We start from the raw sequence: 15,848 nt of genomic DNA, 5'->3' as shown, positions 1-15,848 counted from the left end.
ATAGCTGGAAAGAAACTCCCAACTTTGCAGGAGATACTGGTTGTTGAGGGAATGCAACAAAGTTCAGCGATGAACCAACTTTCCAGTTTATGAACAGAGGCAACTGCATCAAATGATATAATAGATTTCAAGGAGTTTGACAGAATAGTTTGCACGGCTGAATTTCCCTGCTTGCAATGTTTGGACATTAAATAAATTGCCATTCACTACCATTAGAAAGAGATTTTCCTCACCCAATGGGTCACAGATTTTTAGAAGTACCATTAAGATTTAACTTTAATTGGCTTAAATCTAGAATAATAATTTAGTATTAAATTATTAAAGAGAGCAATGGAGGGTCAGTTGCTTAGCACATTCAAGAGAGTTAAGCTATTAAGGGAACCCAGAAATATAGGTGTCAGTAGGCCCCTTCATAGTAGGAAAAAAAGCAATTGTAAAGACAGATATTGTTTTTAAAATCACTTACATCCATAAAAGGTCCGAAGACAGATTTACTGGCTGAACTCACCCCATCTTCCATCTGTCGAGGGGGGAGGTAGAGTCAGAGGTGAAGTTGCTCCATCTCCTCTGTAAGTGGAGTGCCGCTGAATGTGGATCCAAGGGGGAAGGTTGATGACATCACAATGATGCTGTCAGTCCACGACCCAGAAGCGCGAATTTTAAAAAACCCATATGCTTCAGAGTTCTCAGGCTGCTTGCACAGATCTCCACTCGTGCTTTTACCTGCTCTTCGGTTACCATTGTCACATATAGGCCGCTTTCCTTTCTTAGCGCACGTTTGGTCATGGTGGCGGGCAGCTCTACTACACCATTCGCCCCACCTCCTACAGTTCTGGAAGCCGGTTCCCGACTCAGCTCTGCACAAAGGCAACGCGGGATCCGCCTTGTAGGTCGTCACCTTAACTTGAGCCAACTATAATGTTGAGCTTCAGCATAAAATGGGCTAGTTATCCATGATCTTACTGAATGATGTAGAAGCAGGAGTATTTAGCCCCTTGCTTCTACTTGTACTCCTAAAAACTTTCCCAAGGGATCAAATGAGTATTTACATTCAGCACAGTTAGCGCAGCGCTGCAAGGAGTTTGTACTTTCTCCGCATATCTACATGGGTTTTCCCTGGGAGCACCTGTTTCCTCCCACCATTCAAAATGTACCAGGGAGGTAGGTCAATTGGGTGTAATTGGATGGCACGGACTCATGGGCCAAAATGGCCTGTTGCTGTGCTGTATGTCTGAAGTTAAAATTTTTCAATTTAATTCTGGAGGAAGAGAGGCAGTATGAACTATGGTGCAATTCAGCAAGATCAAAATATAGGAACTATTGCTTTAACACAATTGACAAAAACCTCAAAAGCATTTGGAAAACAAACTTTTCAATACAAGCAATGTGTTTTGATCCAAAGTCCCCAAAGCTCATGAAAACACATTTGAATTGAGAAACAATTTGGAAAAAAATGGCCCCATAATATGAGGGATTAAATAAGATTTTAAATGTTCAAACTGGACTGAACGCCCATGAGACAGATGTGGATGGGAAAGCAGACAACCAAATTGTACTGCAGTGTTGCTAATTAGAGGGAAGGGTAAAGCCAAATCCTGACCATTCCTCCTGCATACTACTTTCTCCACCAACATCTGGCTGGGACTGAATCCTAGATGTTGTGACTGGAGCAAAATTCCACGGGTTAGGCCATACAGCAGGTCATTAACCACATAGAAAATGTTGTACAAAAGGACGTCGCCAATATCACAAGTTGCAGAAGACCAGTGCAATACCAATAGTGGAATTCTGGAATCATAACTGCTACACAAGCACAATTTACACTGCATCAAGGTATTCTTGAAAGTAACTGCTCAGATGCCCAAATGTATCAAGCAATTCTTGTGCTGAATAAATATTAAATTACTAGGTAGAGAGGGTGCAGAGAAGATTTAAAAAGTTGCCTGGATTGCAGTATCTAGAATATGGAGAAAGATTGAGTAGACTGGGTCTTTATTCATTACAGCGTAGAAGGTTGAGAGGGGATTTGATCGAAGTATATGAAATTATGAGGGGAATAGATCGAGTAGATGTGAAGAGGCTCTTCCCCTTGAGGGTAGGAGAGATTGGAACAAGGGGTCATAAGTTAAGGGTTGGGGCAAAACTTTAGAAGTAACATAAGAGGTAGATTCTTCACTCAGAGTGGTGGCTGAGTGGAATGATCTTCTGGCAACAGGGTCAATTTTGTCATTTAAGAGGAGGTTGGATGAGTACATGGATGTGAGGGGGTTGGATGGTTATGGGCAGGGAGCAGGTAGGTGGAACTAGTGGAATTTCACTTAAATCGGTGCGGACTAGAAGGGCCGATTGGCCAGTTTCCGTGCTGTAATTGTTATATAAAGGCCAAGTAATCATTTTTAATTGACAGGAATCCAGCCACTACCCAACCAAAAAGCAAGCCCAATGTTGGACATAATTTCAAATGCAGTCAAATCAGTTACTTATATACTTAACCTCTCAATGTCCTCCCTAAATCCCATTCAGGTCATTTTTAAAACATCCAGATGTGTCTGAAAATATTTTCTGTTCTGTCCTTGCTTCAGTTACTATTTAGACATGTTTTCATTTCTGAAGTATAACGTTTCTTGCCTCCTGTCAATGAGCTTTTCTTAATGTTCACATTACACATTTATAACAAAATGCAGACATATAAAAAGCAACCCAATCATTCATTCTTCCTGCACCACAGTAATACAAGCATGAGAACTATCTGAATTGAAACCATTTCACTTAAAACAGAAAATTAACACAAGCATGGGTAATTTACACCTGGCCAAACAATTATTTACTTCACTCAAGGTCCTAATTTCTTAAGTAACATTTAAAATGCTTCTTGGAATTCTGCCTGTTGTATCCAGTATCTAATTGGATTTTTTTTAATCTACCAAATCCCAAGTTTTTTTTTTAACCTATTGTAAAAGAAAAAAAATTGTCAGCTGCAGCCAAGTTTCCTTGCATACTATTCAAAATACTTTAAAGATCAGTGGTACAAATGCAGCACAAATGTACAAGAGTGGAAGGTAGGTCCTAATAGACACCCTTAAAACACCTTCAGAAGCAAGCCTCAACGGTTGCCCTTGTCAATTTTATCCAGGTAGAGGATAATTTAAGATCAGTCTACACACATACCAATGTCTTCTTCCCTTGGCTAACGATCAGTTTCTGCATCAAACCAAGTCAATGTGCCAAATTCAGAAACTTATGCTGCAACAGAGCAACTTCTAGGCAGTAAAATCTGCAGTAAAGGGTGTTCATCAAGGAGTAATTCCACAATAGTACTGCAGCCACTGGATTTCTTAATCCTGCTAGTTGCAACATTCATGACCAGATGTTACGGTGTTCAATCTAATGCCAGAATCCCATACCTGACTGAATTCAAACCTGCTTGTCTTAAAAAAATACCACAAGCTATTTTCAAAACAGTCAATCAATTGTTCATTTAAATTCAGGATCTGTTAAATATTATATGGAGAATTTAGTTTGTGCAAATAGATAATTATTCTTCTCAAACATTTCCTGAAATTACTGTTTTTTAAAAAAAAGGCCACCTGTCAATAAATGTAGCCTCCGTCCCATTTCCAACACCTTTTAATTAGGAATATAAAAAGTCATTCAATAACACAAGTCTTTTCTTAAATTTAATAACTTCTGTGGGTGAACATTTAAGCTTTCACAGCATATTTGCGCATGGGGTACAGACGCTCTTTCCTTAGTTGTTTCTTGGTCTTCAAACGCTCCTCATGCTTGTTCAGACGCCGACGCATTGCTCGGGTCTTCTTGGGTCGCAGATCCAAAGGCTTGAACTTCTTGCCCTGAAGACAAGATATTTTTGGTCAGCAGTCTCAGCTCAGTACCCTTTGAAACTCAACTAACACGTCAAAATTATCTTTTCCACTGCAGACTTTCACACAAATAAATTGACAGGCACCAAAATAGCAAACATGCTGATTCCCTTATGGCAGAACCAGGATGCACACCATTTTACACAATATACAAATAGTCAAATCCATTCATCAGCAGACTTATTGCTCAGTTTCTCAATGACAACTTGCTGTCTTATCTGTGATGTCATCAAGGGAGGTAGATAATCAAAGAGAAAATAACATCATTCATAAAGCTGAATACAATCAAACCTCGTACAAATGTTTTTAGGAATGACGAATCCTGAGCAACAAGCATGCCCAAATTCCTTAAGGATGTGGCAGTGATACGGGAAAACCTGTAGACAATGTACAGGTATGCGTCATGTAACATCCGTGATACACTGTGAAATTGGGCGCTATGCGATTTGGGTGTTGCGTGAACACCATATTACTGTATATACTTAGTTATATGGGATGCTTATGCTAAATTAAACTAATTTTTTCCCCACTTTTTAAAACTTTTACGTAAACACTTTCTTAGCCTATGTCACACATAAGTTAACATTGAGTATCAGGGTCGTCCACGTCACTGTTCTCAATTTCCTCAGTGTTCCACTGGAAGAGTTTCAGGCTGAATAACCCCCCATGATGAACTGTCACTCTGTAATGACTGAAGGACCTGGCTGAGGCTCTTCCTGGGGAGGTGTTGGCTTCTTCAGGAATATGTCCAGTGTTGTTTGCTTTTTCTTTTCTTCAAAAATTTCTTTATATGCATCGAAAAACTGCATGAGCATTCCTTTCTATCGGTGAAAAGTGTTCAGTGTTTGGGACCATCTCTTCAGCAAGCTGTTAAGGTCTGCAAAGAATTTGCCTAACCCCTTAACAGTGAACCTCTTCTGCACCTGTTCTTCTTCTGCAGTTTCCTTTTCTCTTGCCTCTTCTTCAGCTGTTTGCTCTTGCTCTAGCTCCAGCAACTCTAAATTAGTTAGTTGCTCATGAATCATGTCTAGGGATTCTTCAATGTCCTCATCATCCATGTCCAGGTTACCACGTCGACAACAGCTCTATTAATCTTTGCAATCTCATCATCATTCTCAAATCCCTCAAGGACTGGTGCATAGCGCTTCAGTATTTTTTTCATATGCCATTCATGTACTCCTTGTCACATCATCCCAGGCCGAAGCAAGGTTCTTTATGCAGTGGAAAATATAGTACTCCTTCTAGAACTACATCAGTCTCTTGCCAGTGTCATCAGTTACAGCAACAGCCTGAGCAAATGTCCTCCTCAGGTAGTAGGCCTTGAATGCTGCAATAATCCCTTGGCCCATTTGCTGTATTAAAGAGGTGGTGTTTGGTGGGAGGAACACTACTTTGATGTTGGGGTGGCGGTCACCAACAAAAGGTGGGGGGGGGAAATGTCCTGGAACATTCTCTGCCTTCTTCCAAGCAGTACTTCTCCATTTCACTGGCATAGCAATTGAGAAGGGTATCCTGAAACAGCATTTGTGTCATCCAGGACTTTTTATTGCTCCTGTAATGAACTGGTAAGATATGTTTGTTAATGTTCTTGAAAGCCCTGGGGTTTTCACTATGCCAAATAAGAAATGGCTTTAATTTGTCGCCAGCAACGTTGCCTCCTAACAACACTGTCACTATCTTTAAAAGCCTTAAAGCCTGGCTTTGACTTGGCCTCCTTATGGATTAAGGTTCTTTCAGGCATTCACTTCCAGAATAAGGTTTAAAAATTTGCCGGGGCAAATAATCTTCCTCTACAATTAGTTTATCTAAGGTTTCAACAAGTTCTTCTGCTGTTTTCACATTAGCACTTGCAGACTCACCACTCACTTTCACATCATGTAGTGAAAAACATTGTTTGAAGTGCCTGAGCCACCCAGAGCTAGCCCTAAATTCCTACCGTATTCAGGTCCTGCTTTTTCTTTAAGCATCTGAAACAAGCTTCGTGCCTTAGACTCACTTTTGTGTTTGGTCCTCAATCCATGCCGTGAGCAATTTCTTCATATCTGATACAAATCCCTCCCATGTTTTTGTTAGCCATGTAGCTTTCAGTGGAGCCGATCTTTTAATAGCTTGGAGAATTTTTTTCTTTGTATTTTAAGGATTATCATGATTATCCAGTGTGACGTTGTCTACATCGCGAGCAAAAGCATTTACTGCTTTCCACTTTTCTGTTCTTTAATAACCCTTTGTTTCACTTCCAAATCAATACCATTATGACCTTATGGGACCTTATGCGGTCAGATGTAGCCCGAATAGACATTAAGTGGTGCATACCTGTATTTAGATTTTGAAAAAGCATTTGACAAGATGCCACACACAAACCCCCACATGGTCAGTGGTTGTCATATATCCAATAATAATTCCAAGTAGGGCTTCTCAGCTCAAGAAAATGATACACATTTTTGAAGCATTTTGCAGGTCAGTCACTACTTTCATAGAAGTTATTTATGTCTGGATGCAGAATTATTCCACGAGTTTAATTCTGGCACCATTAGGATGATTTTTCAATGAGGTGAAAGAAGTCTAGCAAAACATGTAGAGCAACGTAATATGGATAGCTAGAGAAAACTGATGTTTCTGATTTGGGGAAAATCATCTTATAAATAGGTCTTGCTAACAGAACCCAGAAGCTGCTTTTTGAAATGAACCCCTTAGAAATGTGTGGGATGTGGAGGAAGTGTGATAAGTGATAAGATTCTTAAGTTGAAAGTAAACAGGACACCCTCTTAAAACTAGAACACATTTCTATAAATGGACCAGTATGAATTGCTGCTTATCTGAATATAATCTAGAAATAAATCTAGCACTATGGACAATACTACATTATCCGAAGATAATCTAGAAAATAATTAACTGGGAATACCAGAAAGGAGGGTCATCTCATAACAGGTAATTCTGGACCTTGGATAGTTACTCATTAGACAAAATAATCAATTATTCTTCAACAAGCTTCAAACTACCAGGACAATAATTTTCTCCACATCATACACACCATCCAAGAATCACATTTTGAATGCACTTTCCAAAAATGCCACACTTACTTTGTAGAATTTTCTCAAATTCTCTTTCTGTGTCTGATTGATGACCGTGAGGACTCTGGCGATGGACTTGCGCACAACACGGCTAGAGGTGTGGTAATGGTGGGGGAAAGAGGGGGAGAATTAAAAATAATTATCCATTTTCATATCTCATCAAATATCAAGGCCGTGGAAGCCAGATGCTCTGGGTCAATTCACATAACAAATGCAGAGATAACGTGCGCCAATGCCAAAATAACCAAAAGGTGAAGTTCCAAGTTTTTGAGAAAATACTGGTTCAAGGATTCTGATTCTATAGACATTGCAGCAAACTCCTTCATACCCTTACTGTTCTGTGGACCTAGACTATGAGCAAAGCTAGATTATTACATCTCAATTAATGACTTGTTCATTATATCCTCCACTTTTACTTACATCTTGGAAAGCTTCGATGCAGCTCCTCCTGTTACTTTGGCAACACGAAGCTGGGAAAGTTCCACCTTGAGGTCATCCAGCTGCTTAAGGAGCTCCTCCTTTTTCTTGCCACGCAGATCACGTGCCTTAATTTTTGCCTGTTTTAGTACAGAGACAAGTTACTATCACAGATCAAAGCTTTAAGGCAAACCCACCAATTTTCCACTTGCCACTCTAAGAGCAATTGCAGAAAGCCTCATCAATAATTCTTCCATTTACCCATTATTGGTCCTTATGCCACAATTTCCAAAATGTTATTTGATCTGGCCAGACTGGGGAATTAATTCCAGGTCATTGGGCCCAAGCCACAATGGGTTCACGGACCTTGATCTGTGTTGCAGTTTTCTTTTGCTACTGCTCCTGACCAGCTACACTAACTTTAAGCTAACCTTGGGTTTCTCCATCTTAAGATCATTTATTTGCATCCATCCTACTGCACATCTTTACTCAAGACTTCAATTCCAGTAACCATGGAGATTCTAGGAGAAACCTGTACTGATTGTCTTTAACTTTGCTGGACAAGCCAGGAAGAGAAAATTAATGCCAAACCACACATGATGAAATGCCCTTTACCCAAAATTTAACTTCATTTTCTTTCCACATGCCTTAGTTGATAAGAATCTCCAGCATTCATTTTTAATTTTAATTCCAGCACCTGAAAATGTTTGTTTTCTATCATCCATTTATTGCCTTTAATCCACAAGATTCATGCCATTTAGGATGAAGTACATTATCCACAAGATTCATGCCATTTAGGATGAAGTACATTATCCACAAGATTCATGCCATTTAGGATCAAGAACATTAAAATGTGTTTAGGAAGCAATTTGCTTTAAATTAAAATTTAGACATATAGCATGGTTACATGCTCTTGTGGCCCTTCGAGCCTCTGCTGCCTCTAACTACACCCAATTGACCACCTTTGGTACGTTTTGAACAATGGGAGGAACCCTGGAGCACCCAGAGGTAACCCACATCGACACAAGGAGAATGTACAAACTCCTTACAGACAGCACCGGACTTGAAACAAGATAGGCATTAACATGCTGCCCACTTTCTTGGCATCTAGCTCACCTGGGACTTGTTTCCACGCCCTTATTCAATTGATCAGATTCATTGGAAAATTTACAATACCATGCAACATACAAAAAACAAATAAAATGTGTTTTGGGGGATTAATAGTCCAAAAATTGTTGTCACATTCCCAAGCATTAGAGAGACCAGGTTATCATCATTTTACTGTAATTAAATTAACTGGTATTCAATTTCCCAATTGAAATACTCATTTTAAAATCTTCAACAACATTGAAATACAATCTCCATGGTGCACATGATAAACCTCAAATCTACAATTTTTGCCATCTTGAACAAAGACACCAAGCCCACAGGGCAGCACAGCCACTCCAGATTGTACACCATATTAACCCATCGCTGCTAATTCATCACTGGGTCCAAACTTTGGCAATCCCTACCTTCCAACCATCCTGCAGTAATATTATGAATGTACAGTTTCATTAAAGCAATTATAAATGAACAACAAACTTTTGGCAGAGATGCACGTTCCCTACTAACACCTCTTTGAAATCTGCAGCAGCATGGAAACCGCATTCATTTAGTCAACCAGAGCCACCCCACTGAAGCCTGGTAGATCCACATCCAATCAGTGTCCTTGGCAAACACATAGAAGACTGCAGACACTGGAATCTGCTGGAAGAACTCAGCAGGTCAAACAGACACTTTGAACAGAAATGCCTTGAAACATCAGCTGAAAACATTGACCATTCTTTTTCTCACACTGATGCTGCTTGACCCACACCAACAGGGTGTGTCATACAGGTACTCAGCACATATTTAAAGCAAAATGGAACACTCAAACCAGGACTAAAAAATTGAGATATTAACTGTGGAACATTAAAACCAAAATTGTTAAAAAAAAGGGACGCACACAATAACATTTAGGTCCTCAGTGTCTCAGCATACACAGGATTGCAGCAATTCTTTATCCATCCAGGCACTCCCAATAACCAACACCTCTCATCTCAGATAAAGCTCTTTTAAACTGCAGCACCTGGGTCAACCTCCTGAGACCCAAGTTCGATTACTGGGGAAAAGGTACTGCAACACCTTCAAATGGCAACCCAGCGATTTAAGGGGGAATCCCACCCCCTGTGATAACGCAGTATGTGACGCTTCACAATCATAAGAACTCAGTAAGTCCCCGCCCAGTCAGTCACCACCCCCACTGTCAATTGGCACCCACCCTGTCAATCGCTCCACCACCACCTCCCCCCCCACCCCCAGCAACATCCTGCTGCTGTGAATGTTGAGCTGTCATGTAAACCGGAGTGGTGTTCGCAGCAGCGGCAGTTCACACCACACCAGCAATGACCCCTCTCTCCCCTCCCACACATCAACCCCTCTCTCTCCCCGATCACAGCAGGCACTTCAGTCAGGGATTTTCCTGTGACACAGGAGTAACCACGTCTGCCATTTTCCTGTTCAAGTCGCCAGTGGATGCGACCTAGTTACGTTTAACTGGGTTCTCTGACTACTGAGGTAGGTCAGGAACCCGGCTGGATTAAAATCCTTTCAAGATGCCATGAATGAGGCACTAACTGGGTAAATTGCCCAGTTAACTCCATTTTATACTGCAGCTTGAAAGGGCCTAGTCCTTCAATCTCATCCTTTCCTTCTAACCCCCAATCTCCATCAATTACCAAGAGAACACTACCTCACCATTTCGCCCCATTAACAGAATAGGTCATGCCAAAACAATGAAGAAATGTCTGACTCGAAACATCAACTTACAGAACGTTTCCAACATTTCAATTTCCAGCTTTTTTTTTGTTGTATTACCTTCCAGCTCCAATTATATAAAAGCTTAATCTACCTTCCATCTGTCTGTTCCTCTCACCCTTCTCGATAAAGGACCCTGACCTCAAACTGCCCACTTCCCTCCACCCATGGTTCCTACATGACCCGCTGAGTCCCTCCAGTTTGCTCAGGATTCCTGCAGCTTTATGTTGGCCCCCTCCATTACCGTCAACTAATAATCCCCCTATGCACTCTCCCCTCCCAACACCGCCGACACACATCCACTCGCACACCGCGGCCGGAGCAAAGGGTCAGGGCCCAGGGCCGAATTCGGAGCCTCGAGCACCACTTCCCAAGGCTCGCCTCCCAAAGCCGAGACCTCCTAAACATTTCTTCTCTACAACCCCCCCCCCTAAAAAATAACGGCGGCCGCCGGCAGGGCGAAGGTCGGGACTCGAGTGGAAGGGGACGGAGGCGCTCGGCCGCCCCCGAGGCCCGAAGATTGAGTCGGATGACGATGCCGCCGCCATCGCGCAACCTACCATCTTGTCGGGGCAAGTGCCGGAAAGGAAGGAGCAAAGGGCGGGCCCAGCCTTACCACGTGACGGGCCCCACCATGTCCTGGTGCGGGGGGGGGGGGGGGTATGAGAAACTGCATGAGTACGAGGTTAAAATCTTTCCGTGTAAACACTTTACGATAGAATTTTCGAACATCACAATTAATATATTTTAAATGATATTCTGATTCCAAATTCGTGAAGATCAGGTTACATTTTATTCATTCTCGTCCTGCCCCAGCCCGAAGCCGTTTCCGGTTCCGGGTGAAGTTGGGGCAGGCCCGGTTTGGAGTGAGGCAGTCGGCAGCCGCCGCTTGTCCGGATGCGGCCCCAGGTCTAGGAGGAGGAGGAGGAGGAGGCGGCGGCGGCGGCGGCGATCATCCCGATTGGCGATCGGGAAGGGAGCGGGCGGGAGATGGCGAGGAACACGCTGTCCAACCGGTTCCGCAAAGTCGATATCGACGAGTACGACGAGAACAAGTTCGTGGACGAGCAGGAGGAGGCGGCCGAGCAGCAGGGCCCCGACTCCGGCGAGGTGGACGGCTTCATCAGGCAATATCCTTCAGAAAAGCGGCTCAGCCAACTGGTGAGCGAGGGTCCAAGCGAACCTACGCTCAGTAACTTCATTTAATTAAAGCCATTAACATGGGGCTGCCCCGTGATCCAGCAGCCTCCCCCGGACGGGGCAATGAACGGCCGCCGAGTCGGCGGCACCCACATCCTGTCGATGTATCGGCGGTGACAGCGCCTCCCGGGAAGCCGGCCGTCCCCACCCTCGCACACCTCATTCTCCTGGCTTGCTTGCAGGCGTGCTGCTCAACTGAACATTTTTTTTAAAAACCCCAATCGCCTCGGGTCTCTGGCGTGTGAGGTTGGAAAGTATTTTCTGGAAATATAAAATTGGAATTAGGCAACATACTTGCAAAAGGACATTTTCAAGTTGACTCCTTTTAAGAATGGGAAAAATTGACGTTCTTAATCAAATGTTTCCAATATTTATTTTGTTCCAAAAGTGATAGAACAAAATAGAATGCTCAACTAGTCAGATCAAGACAAACAGTTGATGTGATTCCCTGTACTACTTAATTTGTTCAAGTGTTTCATCTGAAGTTCTGGGATAAGATGTGATACTTTAAAAACCTATACTTGGTTTTGGTTCCCTGTGAACAGTTGGGTGATTAGCTCCAAATAAGAGTGGAATGGTTACCATCCTGCTATGAGCCTCCCCAGTGAAGTTAGAAATTGAAGGAAATGAGTGCTGTTTTTGTATAGTAGATATTTGGTGTTTATAAGGTCATGATTTGTCAGTTTTACATGTTTTTCACCATTGTAAGTATGGAGAGGAATCAGTGAGGAGTCTTGCACCTAGTAAATTGTTCAACAATATTCTTCATGCACCTTCCTTCCCTCCTCTTGGATTTTAAATTTGTCCTATTTTAATCACTTACTATTGCTTTATTTTAAATGGCTAACATTGGTACTGTTATGTTCAATGAACATGAGGCTTCCTTTGTGACCTTGACATTGTACATCTATAGCCCAGGTATAATGTGTAATTTAGAGCATACAATTTAATTTAAAGGGAGAAAGTATTGCTATTTCCAAGGATTTGTACCATTGTTCGAGCCAATATCAACACAATTTTATAACTGAAGAAAACTTAAGTTTCTGGATAGAAATTTGCATTATAATTTTTCTGGAGATTTTAAATCTGACTGTATAGTTTTGAACAGAGTCACTTGATAGAGTGGTGGTTATTAAAAATTTGGAATTCTGGATCACTATTGGGAACTTATCCTGCATGTAATTACAAAAACTGTCATGCATTATGAATGGTGATTGACATTGCTTGTTATAGAGAGATTAAATCATAGATTTCCAAGTGTAAAACTGGCGCACCTAATTCATCCTACACTATTTATTCAAATTCCATATCTAAAGAACCATTGGTTTTCAATGGTTGAGGTATAATTTAATCTTCCTTGACCTATTGAAATGAACAGGTGATATGCTTAGTGCATTCCATGCAGCTTTAAGGAACCCTCCAGTTAACATGAAGAATCAAGCAGTTAAGGTATTTAACACTGATTTTTCACTACCAAACTGAAATATTAGAACTGTGCAATCTATATAAAAATACTCAAATATGCACTGCTTTGTCTCCAAGAATGTCTCTATTTTGAACAAAGTATCCACCTGTATATTTATTTTGCAAACACAAACTTGCTGTAGCTGTTTCTCCACCCATTTCTGTTTTGCTGCTTGGCTCCCAGTTTAGAACGTTAAAAGTTTCTGGTTATGAAATTAGGATTAACAGATTCATTGATCACACCTTTTTGCTCCAGTTAGTATAAAACTTGTAATGCTTGCATTTAAAATTATATACAAAATAATACAATTTTTAGCTCTCACCTCCAAGAAATGTTTTTAATTGGGAGCAATTTAGTTTTAGGGCAACTATCATGCAAGTTGAACAAGAAAAATCTTGAGTATAAGGTTAGCTGTTATAAAAGAAAAGCTTCATTTAAGTGTTGTGCCATTTGGTACAATTGTCATAGTTGGTCATATTCAATGTTATGTTAGGACTAGAATCATTTAATTGATTTAGATGTGCAGCATATTTCACTTTTTAATTATGGTTTAAAATATACAAAATCTTTTTTTCTTTTCATTCACAGGAGCGGGCACAGGGAATAGTTCTCAAAGTCCTTACATCCTTTAAAAGTAGTGAAATAGAACAGGCAGTTAAATCATTAGATAGAAATGGTGTTGACCTTTTAATGAAGTACATTTATAAAGGTTTTGAAAAACCCACAGAAAACAGTAGTGCGATATTATTGCAGTGGCATGAAAAGGTAAGGCTTTTAAAAATTTACTCCAATATCTGCTGTATCCATAAATTTGATATGTTAAATGAAGGCAGTTTCATTGTCATTTTGATCATTAATTGCTAAGTAAAATGCACAGGAAAAAGTCAGCCAAGATAAAATCAACATGAATAAATGCTCTTGTTGGAATTAAATAGCTGAGAGCATGACTTGGCCATGTAATCCAGACCTGCACTTCAGTGCAGAGATGGTCAGGACTTTTGTAGGAATACATGAGAAAACCTGAACTAACTTATGATCTCATAATTGTATTACTTGTGCTGGGAGTTTGAATGTTAGACACAATTCTTGCTGACACTGGCACCAACAAGCATTCCATGATCATTCATATTGTAGAACCTTGCTGTGCATAGATTAACTATGGTACTTAACTGTATGAGTCACTTTCCTGATTTCTGAGGATGTAATTTGGTGTGATGTTGGTTCCTGAGTGGAGAATTATTGCGCTAAATTACTTAGCCAGCCAAATAAGTGAAATTGCCACGTGTAGTTGTCCTTGTTTTTATTAGCAAAGTAAAACTTGAACATTTTCCCTCTCTGTTCTTCACAGGCATTAGCAGTGGGTGGAGTAGGCTGCATAGTACGAGTTCTCACTGCAAGAAAAACTGTTTGAAAAGTAATACATTTGCGTGGATGGAAACATGCTGCTACGTGTGAGGAACAGTGGAAGAAATATCTGAACCCATCTATAAAGATTAATTCATATTAAATGAAATTATTTTCAAAAAAAATGTTGGAATGCTCTTTTTATCTCAATAGGTTGTGGTGGAAAGTTTGTGTTGCTATGTTTCAGCCAAGAATGACCTGCAAGGTCTTGCACATTCTAATTACCTTTACTATATTTGCTTTTACCTTTGGAAATGTTTTGAAACCAAATAGGAATGAATACACCACATTCACACAATGGAAAAACAATGATATGACATTGTGCTGTTTGTGTTGTAGAGTGTTGGTGCCATAGAGTACTGGTGGACTAAGACTTCAGTGTCAGTACATGCAGTATTACGTTTTATTTCTTTGGGTCACTTCTATGTTTGTTTTTGTACAATTGGGTGGATCAGTATGATATGGCAATATTATTAGCTGAATTGCCAGCAATGGATTTATTGTAAAGTGCCTGTTGCAAAATAAAACTGTTGGATCATATTTAGTGTTTAGCTTTTGTTGTATCATAATACATTGCAAAAGTTTGATTTCTAACTTGTCTGAAGGAATTAGTAAAAAAATGCCTACTGGGTGCAATCTAGTGTAAGAACACTAAATACATTATATGCGAGAGCAAATGCACCCTTGGAGCATCACCAATAACCTTAAAATCCATAAGTTAAAATAAACATTAAGAATCTTGAACCAAGTCAGTAGCTGACATTCCCTGTTAATAATGCATAGAACTGGCACTGAAGTGTTTTCTCAGAACAGTGGCTGAGGTGGGAATTGAAAATGTTACCCTGCTGTAGTATGAAGGGTTTGGTTAAAATTAATAGCTGTAGAGGTCATTATTTGACACCTATTTTAATTCTCTACTTAAGTAAAAACAATTGCCAGAAGTTTTGTGAGTAGTTTTGGGAAACATTTTGCTTTCAGCTGTATATGTATTGCATTTGTAGGCAATGTTACCAAATTATAAATTGGGTGAAATGTAGATTGTAAAGGATAGTGACCTTTATATTTATTCTATTGAGATAATGCCTTTTTCTGCAAGTTCTGTATTCCTTCACTTTTCAGCTAGAGCTTCCCTATCTATAATGAGATTGGCTATACATTTAACTTGTGATACAGAGAAATTTATCTGCCTTGTACAGTAAACTTCGATTTAAACTGCCTCACACTGCCAGTGAGGAGTGCTGCTGAACTAATACTTATCACAGTAAACTGTATAAACCAGCTGGACTGGTTTCAAAGCCATGCATATTTGACTTAAAAGTCACTTTTTTATTTTTAAAATAACTTTTGAACATTGCTTCCCAAGCACCTGACTGCATGTAGGTTAACTGGTAGCTTAGTACTTCTTTCAAATGGAGATGTAAAAACCTGGATTGAAAATGACCCTGCTCTCCTAAAACCTTACCCTATGTCTTTGCAAGCCATGCTTTAAATCACTCCTAATCTGCTTTGGCATGGTGTATATTTAATCCAGTTATACCAATGAAGTCCCTTTGATTGTCTTTCTACATTAAA

The 15,848-nt window shown here is 40.3% G+C and overlaps 2 protein-coding genes across 3 annotated transcripts; one reads left to right on the top strand and one right to left on the bottom strand.

Annotated features, from left to right (window-relative positions):
- Positions 1-3,664: 3,664 nt before the first annotated feature.
- rpl35 (ribosomal protein L35) lies at positions 3,665-10,868 on the bottom strand. The gene is made up of 4 exons (XM_069888364.1): positions 10,768-10,868; positions 7,373-7,509; positions 6,962-7,043; positions 3,665-3,851 (listed from the first exon to the last, which is right to left on the bottom strand). The coding sequence occupies exons 1-4, from the start codon at positions 10,768-10,770 to the stop codon at positions 3,702-3,704; spliced, it is 372 nt and encodes a 123-aa protein (XP_069744465.1). The 5' UTR covers positions 10,771-10,868; the 3' UTR covers positions 3,665-3,701.
- A 170-nt stretch (positions 10,869-11,038) lies between these two features.
- arpc5lb (actin related protein 2/3 complex, subunit 5-like, b) lies at positions 11,039-14,816 on the top strand. 2 transcript variants are annotated; one of them, XM_069888362.1, is made up of 4 exons: positions 11,040-11,338; positions 12,785-12,856; positions 13,461-13,637; positions 14,221-14,816. In XM_069888362.1, exons 1-4 carry the CDS (start codon positions 11,198-11,200, stop codon positions 14,281-14,283), a joined length of 453 nt encoding a protein of 150 aa, XP_069744463.1. In that variant the 5' UTR covers positions 11,040-11,197; the 3' UTR covers positions 14,284-14,816. The 2 variants fall into 2 exon arrangements, with proteins under 2 accessions (XP_069744464.1, XP_069744463.1); XM_069888363.1 differs by lacking the exon at positions 12,785-12,856 and having other exon boundaries at positions 11,039-11,368.
- The last annotated feature ends 1,032 nt before the right edge of the window (positions 14,817-15,848 follow it).

Source organism: Narcine bancroftii, chromosome 1 (genome assembly GCF_036971445.1).
Source record: "Narcine bancroftii isolate sNarBan1 chromosome 1, sNarBan1.hap1, whole genome shotgun sequence".
NCBI lineage: Eukaryota > Metazoa > Chordata > Chondrichthyes > Torpediniformes > Narcinidae > Narcine > Narcine bancroftii.
Note: the sequence above shows the minus strand (reverse complement) of the source record. Positions and strands in the feature narration are given on the sequence as shown.